Raw genomic sequence first — 16,059 nt, forward strand, 5'->3', positions numbered from 1 at the left:
AAAAATTATGGAACCGACACTAATAAAAAAATTGCAATTGTGACCATTTTGTTTTTTTACAAAAGTGGCATGGGTTCACTTTATTTTGGAAAATTTCATCTTGACAAAAGTGACCATCTTTGTCAAATGGGCAACATGATTGTCTTTAAAATTTGAGAGGGTGTAGGGGACAGCTGTCTTGGTAACATTTGCAATTTGACAAGTCTAGGGCTATATTATTATTTTAGCCATTTGTACAAAAAAGATGACTCTGTCCATCATTTCTGTCTTTTCTTTCAGATTTTCTGATCCCATCTTTGATTTCTTCAGCTTAGACTAAGTTATTCGATTTTCATGGGAAGAATTATCTTCATCTTGACAGATTTTGATTGGCCGAATTCGTCGACGGCAACATTATTGTCTCTTTGTTATTTCAATTTTTCATAACGTGCTATGATGAAACACCGTTTTTTGTGTTTTAGTTAACTGAGTCAACTCGCCATTTGAGAGTATAAGGTAGTATTATATCAGCTATCTGTACAAAAGCGAGATTCCAACTCGTTTACTTTCTTTCTTCTGCTGCTTCCAGCCCATCTCTGATTGCTCTTCGAGGATGGATGTGTGTTTGCCATTGAAGGTTTTATGGAAGTTCACGGCGGGACATGTCTTCAAGTTTCTATATGGACAGGGAGTTTACATCAACAATCTGGAGGAAAACGTGGAAGCCCTGAAGCATGCGTTGCAAGAGCTCCAAGAAATTCGAGACGATGTGTTGGGAGAGGTGACTGAACAAGAAAACAAAGGTTTAAAACAACGTGCTCAAGTTAGAGGATGGATTTCAAGGGTAGAAAAAATTGAAGCCGAGGTCAATATGCTTCTTGATACCAGCGCAATCGAAATGGACCGACTGTGTTTAGGTGGATTTTGTTCAAATAATCTCATGCCGAGTTGCGATTACGGTAGAGAGGTGATGAAGAAGTTGAAGAAAGTTGAACGTCTGAAATCAGAAGGACGAGATTTCAATGTGGTGGCGGTGAGACTTCCGACACCTACGGTGGAGGAAAAGGATATCCAATCTAAGGTAGTTGGTTTGAACTCATTGAGGCAAAGGGCTTGGGATGGTCTAATGAAAGATGAAGTAAGAATCTTTGGGCTTCACGGCATGGGGGGAGTAGGCAAGACCACCCTCCTTAAACACATCAATAACAACTTCTCCGTCGTCGAAAAGGAATTCGACATTGTGATTTGGGCCGAGGTGTCTCAGGATCCACCCATCGAGAGTATCCAAAAGCAAATCATGAGGAGACTAGGCTTTCGTGATGGCGAATGGAGAGGGAAAACTCGAGCAGAGAACGCCTCCGACATACGCAATGCCCTTAATGGAAAGAGATTCGTGTTGTTCTTGGATGATTTATGGAGTGAAATAGATTTGAGTGAGTTAGGAGTTCCATATCCGACCACAGAAAATAAATGCAAGGTAGTGTTCACCACTCGTTGGGAGGAAATATGCAATGTGATGGATGCTAATGACAAGATGGAAGTTAAATGTCTATCATGGGATGATGCATGGGACTTGTTTCAACGTATAGTCGGAGAAATGACATTGAAAAGTCACCCAGACATCCCGGAACTTGCAGTAAAAGTTGCTGAAATATGCGGTAAGTTGCCACTTGCGCTCAACGTCATTGGCAAGGCCATGGCTAGTAGAAAGACGGTAGAGCCATGGCGTCATGCAATCCGTGGCCTGAATTCATTTAGCTATAATTTTCCAGGTATGAAAGACAAGATTTTTAAAATTTTGAGATTTAGCTATGATCACTTAGAGAGTGAGGAGGTCAAAATGTGCTTTCTGTATTATGCTTTGTTTCCGAAATATTGTGAAATACCCAAAGAGCAGCTGATAGATTATTGGATATATGAAGCAATTATAAAAACAAAAGGTCGCGGAGATAGAGACGAAGCTGTTGACGAGGGTCATGATATAATCATGACGTTAGTTTCTGCATGTCTATTGATGGAGGATGAATTGGGAGAGAGGGTAAAAATGCATGATGTGATTCGTGAGATGGCCCTTTGGATAGCATCTGACTGTTTTGGAAGCTGGTGAGGGATTACGTCAGGTTCCCAATCTCCGAAACTGTGAAGGAGTGAGAAGGATGTCGTTGATGTATAATGAGATAGAGGAGATAGATGGAGATGCCAACTGCCCTGAGCTTACAACCTTATTCCTACAGTACAACAACGTGAGGAATATTTCTGGCCAATTCTTTCGGCGCATGCCGAAACTTGTGGTCTTGAATCTATCAGAGAACAGGATTCTTGAAGAATTGCCAGAAGAAATATCGCAGCTAGTCTCCTTGCAGTATCTCGACTTATCTGGGACAAGGATCAAGCAGTTACCGGTTGGATTACAAAAGCTGAGTAAGCTAGCATACTTGAACATAGAGTGGACCCTTGAATTGGAAGGTATTGGATGGAGGATATCATGTTTGCGGAATCTGCAAGTGCTGAGATTGATGGGGCCTGGTGTTAGTTGCGATCTACAACTATTGGAGGAAATACAACAGCTGGAGCATTTAGCATACTTGACAATATGTGTGAATGGTGACGCTGTGGGGAGGTTTCTAGGCATCCGCCATTTGACAAGTATTACTCGAGACTTAGAAATTAAATCATCATCAACATCAGTTTTAGTATTGGACCCTGTAGCTTTCGGCAGTCTACGAGGGTTTTGGATTTCAGAGTCTGATATATCGGAGATAAAGGTAGATTTAGCAAGCAGGACGATTCTTCCCATTGACAGTCTGTCCACTCCATGCTTCTATGCCCTCTCCCGTGTCAGAATATACAGCTGCGAGAGTCTGAAGGATCTGACGTGGCTGTTGTTTGCTCCAAATCTTGTTACTCTGGAAATCGATTCCTTGTGGCAAGTGGAGGAGATCATAAACGGAGAAAAAGCGAAAGCTGTTATGAATGAGCAACCGAGTATCATGCCCTTTGAAAAACTTGAACGTCTTGGCTTGGGTGCTTTATATAAGCTGAAGAGCATCTACCCGTGGACTCTACCTTTTCCAAACCTCAAGAGTATCGGTATATCCGGCTGTCCCAACTGAAATCGCTTCCCCTGGATTCTGAGAGCGCCAAGAGGGGTTTCGAAGGCATACGTGCGAAGGAGAGATGGGCGGAAAGCGTTGAGTGGGTGGATGATGCTACCAGGCAGCGGTTTCTATCCGTATTGATAGTGGAGGGAGGAGGAACCTCTTCATCAGAGGGGCTTTGATGTGAAGCTCTCTCTCCTCTCTCCCTCCATGTTTCTGATGCTCTTCTCTCTCTCTCTCTCTCTCTCTCTCTCTCTCTCTCTCTCTTGCTTTGTATCGTAACTCTATTGATCCTTCTTTCCCCTTTTCGTTGGAAGCTCCGCTGGGTATCTTCTGGTGAGTTTGGATTGTTTTCATTTCACTAAATCCCCCTTGGTTTGTGTCGCAACCTCTTGATTTGGCGCTCTTTTTTTTTTTTTGATAACGGTAAATGTATTGATTTTCAAAAACTGTTTATATACAACCGGACAATAAGTGGAACTAACCATTAAGATACAGGATTCCATCTAAAAAGATGTAGTTTTAGCTAATTAAAACATAGTTTTTGGTCGATTAGCGCCTGAGTAGTGATCGAAGTGGGACCGTAAGTGTTAGCCACACATCTTCGAGAGTGGGACTTGCCGAAACCCTTGCCACATTGGATAGTAGAACATCCCTAATAAGCATGTCCGTTGCCACCCTAAGCTTGGCCATCGTAGATGACTCCTTCCGAAAAATACGTGAATTCCGCTCATGCCATATTATATACGTGACTGCTTGCAAAACCAACTAACAGATTTCCTTCATGGGGTATGGTCCACCATCGAATTGGCCCTCTAACCAGTCCCTACAATCCTCCAATGATGATGGTGGGGAGTTGTAGAACACCGTCGCAAAGAATCGCCAAATATCCAGACTGTAGGCACACTCAAAGAACAAATGAAAGTGCGATTCAGGAGATACCTGGCAAAATACACAAGCCGATGAAGTATTGACTCCCCACCTTTCCAGTCGATCTAAGGTGGGAACTCGGCCAAGGAAGGCTTGCCAGATGTTGAAGCTCAGTCTTGGTGTGCTTAGTTTGCACCATACCAATCGATGCCAACGAACCGTAGGACATCTAACTCGAATCAGTTTCCAGGTGGAAGAGGAGGAGAACTGGTTACCAAAGCAGTCATCCGAAATTTTCCACTCATACCTGTCACATTCAGCCTCAGATGATGGAGGAGCTATCGACGAAATCCGGGCTTGAATCGCTTGGATGGCCGCAGTCCTAGCCCCTGGAAACAACCATTCTGTGCCTTGTGTTGCATCCTTCACCTTTGCATATAATGGGACCTTTAGCAGCTTTGGTCCATTGACACCTGTTAGCTCGATGAGTGACCCTAAACCAGTCCAATTGTCGAACCAGAAATTAGCCTGCTTCCCATTACCCAGCACACAGCGTAAAAACTCTTTCGCTTGCTGCCTGAACCCGAGAAGCTTTCGAAGATGACAAGAATGCCCTTGTGATTGTGAAACCCCCTAGAAGCCCTTCTTCTTAAAGATGTGTCGCTTCAGCCAAGCAACCCAGAGCGATCCCGATTCCTTGAATATCAGCCATATGCTTTTAAGCCGGAAAATTGTACTGAAGTCCTCAAGACGCCTAATGCCCAGTCCACCCTCCTCCTTCGGCTGACACACTTTGTTCCATGCCACTCTCGCTACATTCTTCCCCTCGACTGAGTTCTTCCATAGAAATGATGAACAAAGTTTGTCCATCTCTTTTAACAAGAACTTAGGTAGCATAAAAACTCGACTCCATGAGTTAATCATCCCATAGATGACAGTTGAGATCAGCAGTACTCGAGCAGGGTATGACAGAAACTTAACAGTCCATGATGTGAGCTTATTCTTGACCCTTTCCAAAAGGGGTTTGTAATCGTCCCGTCGTAGTTTCCATGGTCCTATCGGGACTCCCAAGTATCTCACTGGCAATTGGCCAATTCTGAGTCCCACCATAGAGCTTAAAGTTTGCGCATCTTGTTGTGAAACTCCTCCTATGAAGAGCTCAGACTTGTTGTGGTTCAGGATCAAACCCGAATATGTGCCAAATTCCAGAAGTAAGTCCCTCACCATCAAAATTGAGTCGCTTTTACCTTCAACAAACACCATGAGATCATCAGCAAAAGCTAAATGAGAGATAAGGGGCGAGTCACACCTCGGATGAGCAACAAGTCTGCCTTGCAACACGGCATTATCCAGCAACCTTGAGAGGGCTTCAACTGATAGGATGAACAGGTATGGGGATAACGGATCACCTTGTCGGAGTCCCCTCCTTCCTCGGAAGAACCCCGCCAGCTCGCCATTGATCGCCACTGAGAAAGATGGAGTGGTAACACACTCCTTAATCCAGGCAATGAAGGCTTGTGGTAAGCCCATAGTCTGAAGCAAATCCAGAATAAAATCCCAACTAATTGTGTCAAAGGCCTTCTTTATGTCAATTTTCAACATTGCACTTGGGGTTGCAGACGCTTTATTGTAATCTCTTATAAGCTCCGAAGCTAGCATAATATGGTCTGACATATTCCTACCCTTTATGAAAGCTGCCTGGTTACCTGACACCACCCAAGGTAGAACAAGCTGCAATCGGTTAGCAATGAGTTTAGAGATGACCTTATATAAGAAATTACAACAGCTGATGGGGCGAAAATCTCCCAGATTTGCTGCCTCGGGGATTTTTGGCACAAGGGTGATAATCGTGGCATTCAACTCTTTAAGAAGCTTCCCAGAACTGAAGAATTCCATGACTGCTGCAATTAAGTGATCCCCAACAATGTTCCATGAAGCAATAAAGAATTCCTTGGGGAAACCATCGGGCCCGGGTGCTTTGTTTCTGGCCATGGAGTTGAAGACCTCCTTAACCTCATCCGCAGTCACCGGTCGGATTAATGAGGACTTGATATCATGTGGACAGGTTGTTGGGAATAATCCTTCTAACCAGGAACGAGGTGCTCTCAGGACCGACAGATCAGTGGAGCCCAAAAGAGAGGTGTAGAAAGTGACAGCATGATCTTTGATAGCTGCAGGTCCAGTGATTTTGTTCCCATGCTCATCCATAAAGAACCGAATCTGGTTGCGAGCTGCCCGTACCCTGGTTGAATTGTAGAAGAAGGAGTTGTTCTTATCGCCAAGCTTCAGCCAATTAATCTTGGACTTCTGCCTGAAGAACCGCTCCTCCGCTTGTTGCAGCCAAAGCAAGTTCTTCCTTACCGAATGTTCTTGTGCTGCCAGGGTAGGAGTGGGGTGGTTAAGGATGGTTTACTGTATATTCTCAAGTTTATCAGACTCCTTTTTGACCCTCTGAGGTAGGCAGCTGAAGCTTCTCGTATTTAACCGTCGTAGTGGGTGCTTTAGCTCTTTGAGACTACTGCAAAATTTGTATTGCCTCGACCCGTTCTGCTCCTCAAAAGACCAATGCTCGCTGATAATCTGAGGAAAGAGTGGGTGAATAGAGAGGTGATCAAAATATTTAAAGGGCCTCCTAACTCTGGATTGAAGGCTGTGAAGATGGATTAGGCAGGGAGAATGATCCGAGACCCCTGGAGCTAAGAATTCAGCAAATGCCCCAGGGAATCTATTGAACCATGCCTCGTTAATTAGTGCTCTATCCAGCTTTGCAGCTACTGGATGAGTCACCTGGTTGTTCCACCAAGTATATCTGCTCCCCTTACCACAGACATCAAACATCTCCACATCCTCGAGGTAGCTTGAAAAATCAGAGAGGCCAGAAGAGCGCGTCTGAAAACCCGGATAGTCTGAGCGTTCATCCAACCTCAACACCTGGTTAAAGTCACCTAGCATGATCCACGGAGTGTCCCTCATCGGTGGGTAAGCAGATAATTCCCTGATGGAATTCCATAGTGGCAAACGGGCAGTGGGGAGGTTCCTCGCATAAACAAAGGTTGCAATAGTCCTAAGGCCAGCACTTTGTATTTCGATTCCGCAAGTGATGGCTTGATCAGTGGCATGGTAGATAGTGACTAGTATATCAGGTCCCCAAACAACCCAGATTCGACTAGAAGGATCTGCTGCGTGGTTAGAGTAATGTCTCCAACCTGGTGGAAGAGCAGCCAAAATACGAGCCTCATTCCGTATGTGAATGTGACTCTCCAAAAGGGCACCCATAGCAGGTTTGTGTGCCAACAGCCATGACTTAACTGCCCTGCATTTATTCTGGCTATTTAGCCCTCTAGTGTTCCAACAAAAAATCATGGAATCCTTTATCTTGGTTAGTTCTCAACTGCGGTCTTTCGACCGCGACCACGACCCCTACCTCTACCTCGCCCTTTAGGTTTAACCGGTTGAAAATCATTGCTTGAGTCATCATGTTGTGTTGGCGAGGTTGGTATTTCCTCTCGGACTGGTGGTGTTCCAACCACAACAGGCTCCGCCATATCAAGTTCCTTCTCCAGGGGAATAGGGCTTGGCACTGTCACTTCAGGGAGAGGTACCTGCGAGGTTAGGCTTGGAGGCACTACTAACTCTGTAGGCTTTGGGGCGGTAATTGTTGGCTCCTCATTTAGCTTAGGAATCTGCCCAGATGATGAACAATCCTTGTTGCCTTCTTTCCCCTTGTGTGAGGTTGGATTGTGATTGCTAGGAACCAAATCAGATTGAACGAACGGGCAGTGTCGAGTGGTATGCCCAATCTCATTACATTTGTCACATACTGGAGGCAACCAGGCATAAGAGATATCCACTTTCTTCACGTCCCCCTTCGGCATATCGATGAGGATCTGACGAGGGGGCCGAGGGTGGAGCTTGACGTCAACAAAGATTCGAGCAACCGCAAAGTTGTCCTTAGCCTCGGTTGCCCTGTCAAGAAACAGAGGTTCGCCAACAGATGTGGCAATTCGACTCAGGCCGTCGACATTGAACAACTTCTTGGGAACATTCCTGAGCTCAACCCAGGTGCGGACTGACGTGAGTGCTGGCTTGTCAGGGTCGTGGTCAGGGTCCCATTCGGTGACGAGTAATGGATGGTCACCGATGTGCCATAGTTCTCTTGCAAGCACATAATTCTTCACCGACAGGTTCGGGAGTTTGAATAAGAAGGAGCTGTTTCCCATTGAGTGTACCCGGATCTTGAGTCCTCCGCGTACCCACAAAGAGTAAACAAAGCCGATTATCCTCCCCATCGAAGGGGGAACACCCTAAAACTTTCCAATAACAAAGAGCTCCCATTCTTGCTTGGATTGAATGAGAGATTCTTCTGGGATGGTAACAATTGGGAGGCCCGAGGAGTGAATCTTCGGCTCTCCAATCTTCTTCAGGTAACGTAAAGACCCTGACACCTTCTGACTCCATGTTAGGGTGGAAGCTTGGGGAACTTCCAGCGCAACAGTAGGGCCATTACTGACCGAAAGAGAGTTGGATTTTACCGGTGATGGGTGACCCCCACTGGCAGAGGGGGAAGCCATCTGGGGGAGATTCTGGGCCTTTTCAAGAGAAGGAGGCTGAGGGGAGCCTCGGGGTGAGGCAATCTGAGCATCCCGACCAGCAGCGAGTCGTAGATCTGGAGGTGGATCTGACGGAGCGGTGATTACAGGCAAGGTCACCGGATTTTGGGGAGAGAGAGAGAGAGGTCTGGAGAGGAGGAAGAATGAGGGGGAGGAGGCAGAGAAGAGGCCATTTTTGGGTTTTGGTTCTGCCGGCCGGTGGAAAATTTTGCTCGATGTGGTTAGGTTTAGAGAGATGGGAGAGAGAGTTTTTCTCTCTCTAAAAAAAGCGCCTCATATTTATCCCTTGTTATTTCTATTTGGCGCTCTTTTCTACATTCTGTCTGAGGATTTCAAGAGTAGCTGCTTCTGATTATTTGAACCTCTAAATTCTTCCATTGAATTATCCCTCTCTCCCTCACCACTAAAACCCAAAAGCTTTTAGAGTTATTTGGTTTTGATTTTTTTTATAACATTGAAACCCCTACCCTGCAACCCAGATGAGTATGTTATCTACCCGGATGAAGAGAAACGATGAGGGATCGAACCCCCACCTCATGTTCCCCATTTGGTTTTGATTTATATAGGTTTAGTATTTGTACGTATTAGTACTTTTCTGGGGATATTTATATATCACTATAAATTAAATATCTTAAAAAATATATAATGATATAGTACTCATAATAACAAAGATAAAAATGTCAGAAATACGAAAAATTCACTATAAAATAAAAAATAGTTTGATTTATTATATATACTTATTATTATTTTTTTATTAGGTTAAGTAGTTTTAAATTTTTGAAATAATATTTAAAATATAAATTTTAATATTACCACATCCCAAGTTTGAGCCCACCTGAATACAGAACAATATTTTAAAAAAAAATAATACTATTGACCTAGTGTTAGGAAAAAAAATTGAATAGGTTGGAGGAAATGTGCTGAGGTTCGTAAACGGAGATCATAAACGGAGAGGCTGAAGGATCTGACGTGGCTGATATATTTTCGAGCGATGCGCAGATTATTTTTTTATTAATTATTTTATCATAATATTTATTGATATATATTTAATAAAAAAATAATATATTTTGTTTGGTTTGGTGGAAATATATTTATAAGACTAAATTATTATAAAATCATTTATTTAAAAAAAGTAAAGAAACATGAAACTTATTGTATAGGTGGTGAATAAAGTCGGTATCAAACTATAAGCTAATTATTAAATTTATACTAATAAAAAAATAAAATTTATAATTTATAATATATATATATATTTATATATACATAATACAAATATATATATACACATACATACATTCACACATACAACATATATATGCATATATATAAATACATACATACAATATATACATATATATATGTAAGTATATCCATTATGGAGTTTTTTTTATGGAATTTTCTATTATTATTATTATTATATTGTTTTCAATAATTTTAAAAAAATATTTGATTATGTGATGATCTATTGGGTAAGATCAAAGATGTCGAATCATAGTTACGTTATATTTTTTATTGACGTTTGTAACGATTAATTTCTTGTCAAAATTTAAAAGTTAAATAATTTTTTTTATCAAATTTGCAAAGTTTAATATGAATTTGGAAGTGGAAAAGGTTTTGTAAAAATATGAGAATTATCTTAAATCCAATTCCCTTTTTGGGTTTTTTTCTATTTTCTATTATATGTTTTATATTTATATAAAAAAGTCATCAACTTTTAAAAAAAACTTTCCTATAAATATCTAAATTTTGAAATGGATTTTTATGTAAAATACCCTCTTTTTTTTCTAAAACTACTAATACATATACCATTTTTTAGATATGACTATATGATCAGAATGATAATATGATCACATGATGATAATATTGGTTATAACGTTAAATTTATATTGATCAAACTAAGTCATTATAGTCACAACTTTTTTTGGTTTTAATGTGATTGTATTAAATCTCAGAAATTGTTACAGAAGCTAATAGAACAGAAAACATTTACAAAGGTTTGGATTCCCATACACAAGTGGTAAAAAGATTTCTCCTAAATGCCGAGAAAATGAGATAGTGAGTTATCTAAGACCTTCCGTTAAGTAGTACCAATCTTCAAGGAGACGTTTTGGAGCCGTGTTGTTTTCCAACTGTGTTGACAGTAATAACATACGCATATGACGATCTATTCGGATCCGAGTCTGCTGGATTGTTCTTGATTTTTCTCGGAAAATCCGAGCATTACGTTCTCTCCATAGTAAATCCACTGTAATATGGCAGAGGATTTTTGAGATGGTTCCCCTATTTCTAGGAGAATTACCATGGCTTCTGAACCAAGAAAGGAGATGACGGAAATCAGAGGGAGGGTGAGTCGAGGAGCGGGTGGCGTAGTGATCCCACACTGCCGAACTATACGGACAATCAAAGAATAAATGCGGTAATGTTTCATCCGCTAATCCGCATAAGACACAAACCTTGTCAACCTGGAGACCCCATCTAGATAAGCGATCTTTTGTCGGCAAACGTTGCAACATCACTTGCCACATCAGAAGTTTAAGTCTAGGAGGCGATTCTCGAACCCATACAGAGCTGTACCAATCAACCGATGTCTCTGCCGGCCTGATCAGAAGCCAAGTCTGCCGAGAAGAAAACTGTCTCTCAAACAATCCTGAGGCTTGCTTCCAGAGTGGGAAGTCCTCACCGTCAGATGCAGAAGGGGGTTCGACGGCTGCAATAGCAATTAGAGCCTCTTGGGTCTCATCGGATCGCGCGCCTGGAAAGGACCAACAACCTGAAGGAGCTGTTTCTGCGACAGTCGCACCCCTGGCTACACGCAAGTGCCTCGGCCCTATGTCCCCGGTAATAGAGAGAAGAGGGCATGTACCAACCCATGTGTCATGCCAAAAAGACGTGGACTTCCCATTGCCAATCTGCATTCGTATGAACTCCCTGGCTTTCTCTTTCAGCGTGAATAATTTCCGAAGGATCCAAGAAATCTTGTTGCTCGGTTTACAATCCCAAAAGCAAGCTCGCTTTAAAATGTTCCTTTTTACCCATGCCACCCAAAGAGATCCTGTTTTAGAGAAAATAATCCATATAAGCTTCAATCTGAAGATAAGGTTGAAATCTTCCAACCTCCGAAGTCCCAAGCCACCCTCTCTTTTCGGTTGACAGATTGAGGCCCAGGAAATACGATATGAACCTGATGATAGTTGACCGCCTTTCCACAAAAAGGTCGAACATAAGCCATCCACCTGCTTTAAGAAGAAACGAGGCAAAGCAAATATCGAACTCCAAGCATTCACCATCCCATAGATCACCGTGGAAATCAGTTGTATCCTTCCAGCGTAAGATAGAAAACGGTTGCTCCAAGCTTCAATCTTGCCTTTGATTTTCCCTAGTAACGGTTCAAAGTCAACCTTTGTCAGTTTGGTCGACTTCAAGGGCACTCCTAGGTATCTCACTGGGAAGGAACCCAACTTGAACCCGAGAGAGGCCGCTGTAGTTTCTGCTTGTTGAGGACTAATACCCCCTAGGTAAAGTTCTGATTTGTTCTGGTTCATCATCAGCCCTGACCCTTTACTGAACTCGTTGAGTATGTTCACTGCTCCTCTGATTGATTGTGGCTTCCCGGAGCAAAAGATCATCACATCGTCAGCAAACGATAGGTGAGTGATAGATGGTGTCCGACACTTTGAGTGATGGTCGAAGACACCATCTGCCACTCCCTTATCTAATTGTCGAGATAGGACCTCCATCGCAAGGATGAATAAATATGGAGAAATCGGGTCCCCCTGTCGTAGTCCACGTCGGCCTTTGAAGTACCCTACAAGTTCTCCATTGACATTGACGGAGAACTTTGTGGATGTAACACAACTCTTGATCCAGTGAACAAATCGAGGTGGTAAGTCCAGACCGCGGAGAACATTCAACAGAAAATCCCATGATAGAGTGTCAAAAGCTTTACGGATGTCGATTTTGATCATAGCACTTGCCTTCTATCCCTTACAATTGTAGTCGCGAATAAGATCCGTGGCCAGTAGAATATTCTCGAGCATCAAACGTCCCTGCAAGAAGGCAGTTTGGTTGGGCGAGATAATAGCTTGGAGGATATGCTTTAACCGCTTTGCCAGAATAGTGGATATGATCTTGTAAACTGTATTGCAGCAACTTATCGGCCGATAGTCCGTTAAAGAAGTTGCGCCTGCCTTTTTTGGGATCAAGGAGATGATTGTAGCGTTCACCTGCCCTAATAGTCGACCAGAGACAAAGAAGTCCATCACAGAGTTGATGAGATCTGAACCGGTAATCTCCCAGGTGGCCGTGAAGAATTCTTTGGGGAATCCATCCGGCCCTAGTGCCTTGTTTTCAGGCATAGCAAAGAGGACCTGCTCAATTTCACCAGGAGTGGGAATTCTGGTTAGTTCAACAGCAATGTCACTAGGGCAAGAGTACCTTAAAAGAGCTCGGAGGGTATCCACTGACGGGGGTCGGATCCCTTCATCTGCCTTTCCGATCAGGTCTGCATAGAAGTTCACGGCATGGGTTTTGATGCTGTCAACCGATTCCAGCTTCTGTCCGTCTTCATCAACAAGCGAATGAATGTGGTTACGGGCATTTCTGGCATTTGTCACCTTGTGGAAATACCCCGTGTTCTTGTCTCCCAGCTGTAACCACTTGATTCTGGACTTCTGGCGGAATAACTTTTCCTCGGCCAAAGTTAGGATCAACCATTCTTTCCTCAGCATCTTTTCCCGTTCGATCGCCTCTGCCCCTGGTGACTGAAGGACGGTCTCTTGGACCAACCTTAGTTTATCCCCGGCTATCTTCACACGTTGAGTCAGGTTCTGAACCTCCTTGAGTTTAATTGTCTTAGGGGTTCCTTGAGCAGTTTTAGAGCTTTACATAGTTTGAATTGGTCATCGCCTCTCCAAGCATGCAAAGTCCAATGAGTTCTAACAGCCTGCATAAAGTCCGGCACCAAGGTAAGGTGATGCTGAAACTTGAATGGTTTGCGTACCTGAGCCGCGGCTGATGGGAATCGCAGCACACAGGGCGCGTGGTCGGAAGGTCCCTGGGATAAGTATTCGGCATAGACTGATGGAAAAGTTTCGGACCAACGGTCGTTGCACATTGCCCTGTCGAGTTTCACTGATAACGGATTCGCTGACTGATTATTGCACCATGTGAAGTGCGGTCCACTGCTAGGCACATCCTGTAGCCCTATCTCCTCAACACAAGCTGCAAAATCTTGGCGACCTTGACGTTGTGATGGCACATTGGTAAGATCAGAACGATCCTCCAGATATAGGGCCTGATTGAAATCACCGAATACAAGCCACGACGACTGATTTAGGGGATTGTAAGAGGCTAAGCAGACCAGCTCACTCCATGGGTCGTGTCTGAATGTAGCCTGATTCGACGCGTAAACAAAAGTCGCCGTAAAGGAAAGGCCGGTGCATAATTGTTGAACACCACAAGTGATAGCTTGTAGTGAAGACTGATAGATAGTAACAATGATTGAAGGATCCCATACAATCCAAATCCTCCCATGTTGACCATGTCTGTAGTTACATTGATGTCTCCAGCCCGGTGGTATCGCGGCTCTGATTCTATATGCGTTCTCCTCAAGGATATGAGTCTCTAGAAGGCCTCCTACCAAAAGTTTGTGATCTAGTATCCACTTGCGAACCAAAAACTGTTTATTCCGACTATTGATTCCACGTACGTTCCACATAAAAATCATGAGAATCCAAAAAGGGGTTTTAGTGACCTCTCACGGCCTTGCGGCCGCGGCTCTTGCCTTTCTGCTTCGATCCACTGTTAGCTTGTACTTCCTTTTGCTTAGATCCCAGCACCTTGCTCGTACATGGGTTTGACTGCGGCTTTCCGGGGTTTGCTGGGGACATATGTTGATCTGTTTTAGTCGTTGGGGCTGAGGGCTGAATAACTAGAAGCTTCCCAGAACTTGCTTGGGAGGGAGCTAGAGTCGCAACCTCCTCGTTTGGACAGGTTGATGATTGGGTCATGGGACGCTGATGTAGTTCAGCGCTTGGACCCTGGAGGTTAGTCGAAGCTATAGACTTGACCTCATTGACCACGCTCTGTAGTTCTTCTGCAACCTGCTGCGGCAGAGACAAACAATTCTCGGGGAGTTCAGTGGCCCTTGGGTCCGGGGAGCTGGGCACTTGCTGTTTCAGAGTGGGCGGCGGATGGGCAGGACAGTGATGATGATTATGCCCTATTTCATGGCAAAGGGAACATGTTGGGGGCAACCAATCATAAGCTACCGCAATTGAAAGCTCTTTGTTGTCCGGGAGTCGTACTGCAATGTGTTTCGGAGGCGGACGGTGTAGCTGAATCTCTGTATAAATCCTAGCAACTGTAAGATTCTCCTTAGAAGCAGTGGCTCGGTCCATGTAGAGAGGTTCACCCAAACTAGTTACTATCCTGCTTAAGCAATCCGAATTATACAGAATGTGTGGTACGTTATGCAGCGTCACCCACGTTGCTATCGATCGGAGAGGAGGTTTATCGGGGTTGTGATAAGGATTCCACAACGACACAAACATTGGGCATGGCCCTATATACCAAATTCTTCGGGCCAGGATTTTGTTCCGTACCTCTGCGCTAGGAATGCGAAAGAGAAAAGTCCCGTTTCCAGCATCGTGCACGCGGACACGCGGTCCCTGCCTCGCCCAGAGTCCATTAACTGCGCCTATCACTCGTCCCATAGAAGGTGGCAAGCCATAGAATTGCCCTATGAGGTAATCCTGCCATTCCTTAGAAGCTTCTTCGAGAGATTCCACTGGAATCGTGACGAGCGGAATTCCGGAAACTTGAATCTCCGGTGAATCCAATCTCTGCATCTTCCGAGACGCCGGGAACAGGTGCTCGCTCCAATTCTTTGGAGCTAGCGTTGAGGAACGTGGGATTTCGTTCCCCTGCCGAGCCACCTTCGGGAGGGAACTCGTATGCTCAGTCACCTTCCTCGAGTTGGAATCAAGAGAGGGGGATTTACCTTTCGGGGTGGAGGGACATGAGCTCGACTGATTTTTCGCTTGAAAGCTACCATTGGCTCTTCCTGATGAATTTGGGTTAGAGAAATCGCCGACATGTCGGGAAATAGGAGGAGAAGAAGCTAAAGGATTTTGAGAGGAGTGTGGATGGCTTTTCGGTGGTGGTTGTGTAGCGAGAGGAGGGTTGAAAGAGAAAGGGGTGTCGAAGGATGGAGCTGGACCAAGGAGCCCCGGAGATGGAGGAGCTGACGAGGAACGCAAGCGAGGGGCCATGGATGAGTATTTGTAGGGTCAGAAATTTTTCCGGCCGACAGTGGCCGGCCGGTGGGGGCACGAAAGGGGATTTAGGGTTCTTAGTCGGGGTCGCCTCTCAGTCGCCTCGAGAGAGAGACATCAAATTGACCACCATTATAGTCACAACTTACATATCACACTTGGTAAAACCACAATTAATTTAACGTTATAACTAACGTAATCACCACGTGATCATACTATCATTCTAGT

The 16,059-nt window shown here is 44.1% G+C and overlaps 2 protein-coding genes and 1 pseudogene across 2 annotated transcripts; 1 reads left to right on the forward strand and 2 right to left on the reverse strand.

Moving 5' to 3' along the window:
- Positions 1-258: 258 nt before the first annotated feature.
- On the forward strand, positions 259-3,494 carry LOC104810232 (annotated as a pseudogene).
- Positions 3,495-7,327: 3,833 nt separating this feature from the next.
- Positions 7,328-8,236, reverse strand: LOC104810234. Its single transcript, XM_010536427.1, has one exon. It carries the CDS (start codon positions 8,234-8,236, stop codon positions 7,328-7,330), a length of 909 nt encoding a protein of 302 aa, XP_010534729.1.
- A 4,298-nt stretch (positions 8,237-12,534) lies between these two features.
- LOC104810236 lies at positions 12,535-15,828 on the reverse strand. Its single transcript, XM_010536428.1, has 3 exons — positions 14,310-15,828; positions 13,557-14,191; positions 12,535-13,407 (listed from the first exon to the last, which is right to left on the reverse strand). Exons 1-3 carry the CDS (start codon positions 15,826-15,828, stop codon positions 12,535-12,537), a joined length of 3,027 nt encoding a protein of 1,008 aa, XP_010534730.1.
- Positions 15,829-16,059: the final 231 nt, after the last annotated feature.

The sequence above is a fragment of the Tarenaya hassleriana genome, unplaced genomic scaffold (genome assembly GCF_000463585.1).
Source record: "Tarenaya hassleriana unplaced genomic scaffold, ASM46358v1 Cleome177, whole genome shotgun sequence".
Taxonomy (NCBI): domain Eukaryota; kingdom Viridiplantae; phylum Streptophyta; class Magnoliopsida; order Brassicales; family Cleomaceae; genus Tarenaya; species Tarenaya hassleriana.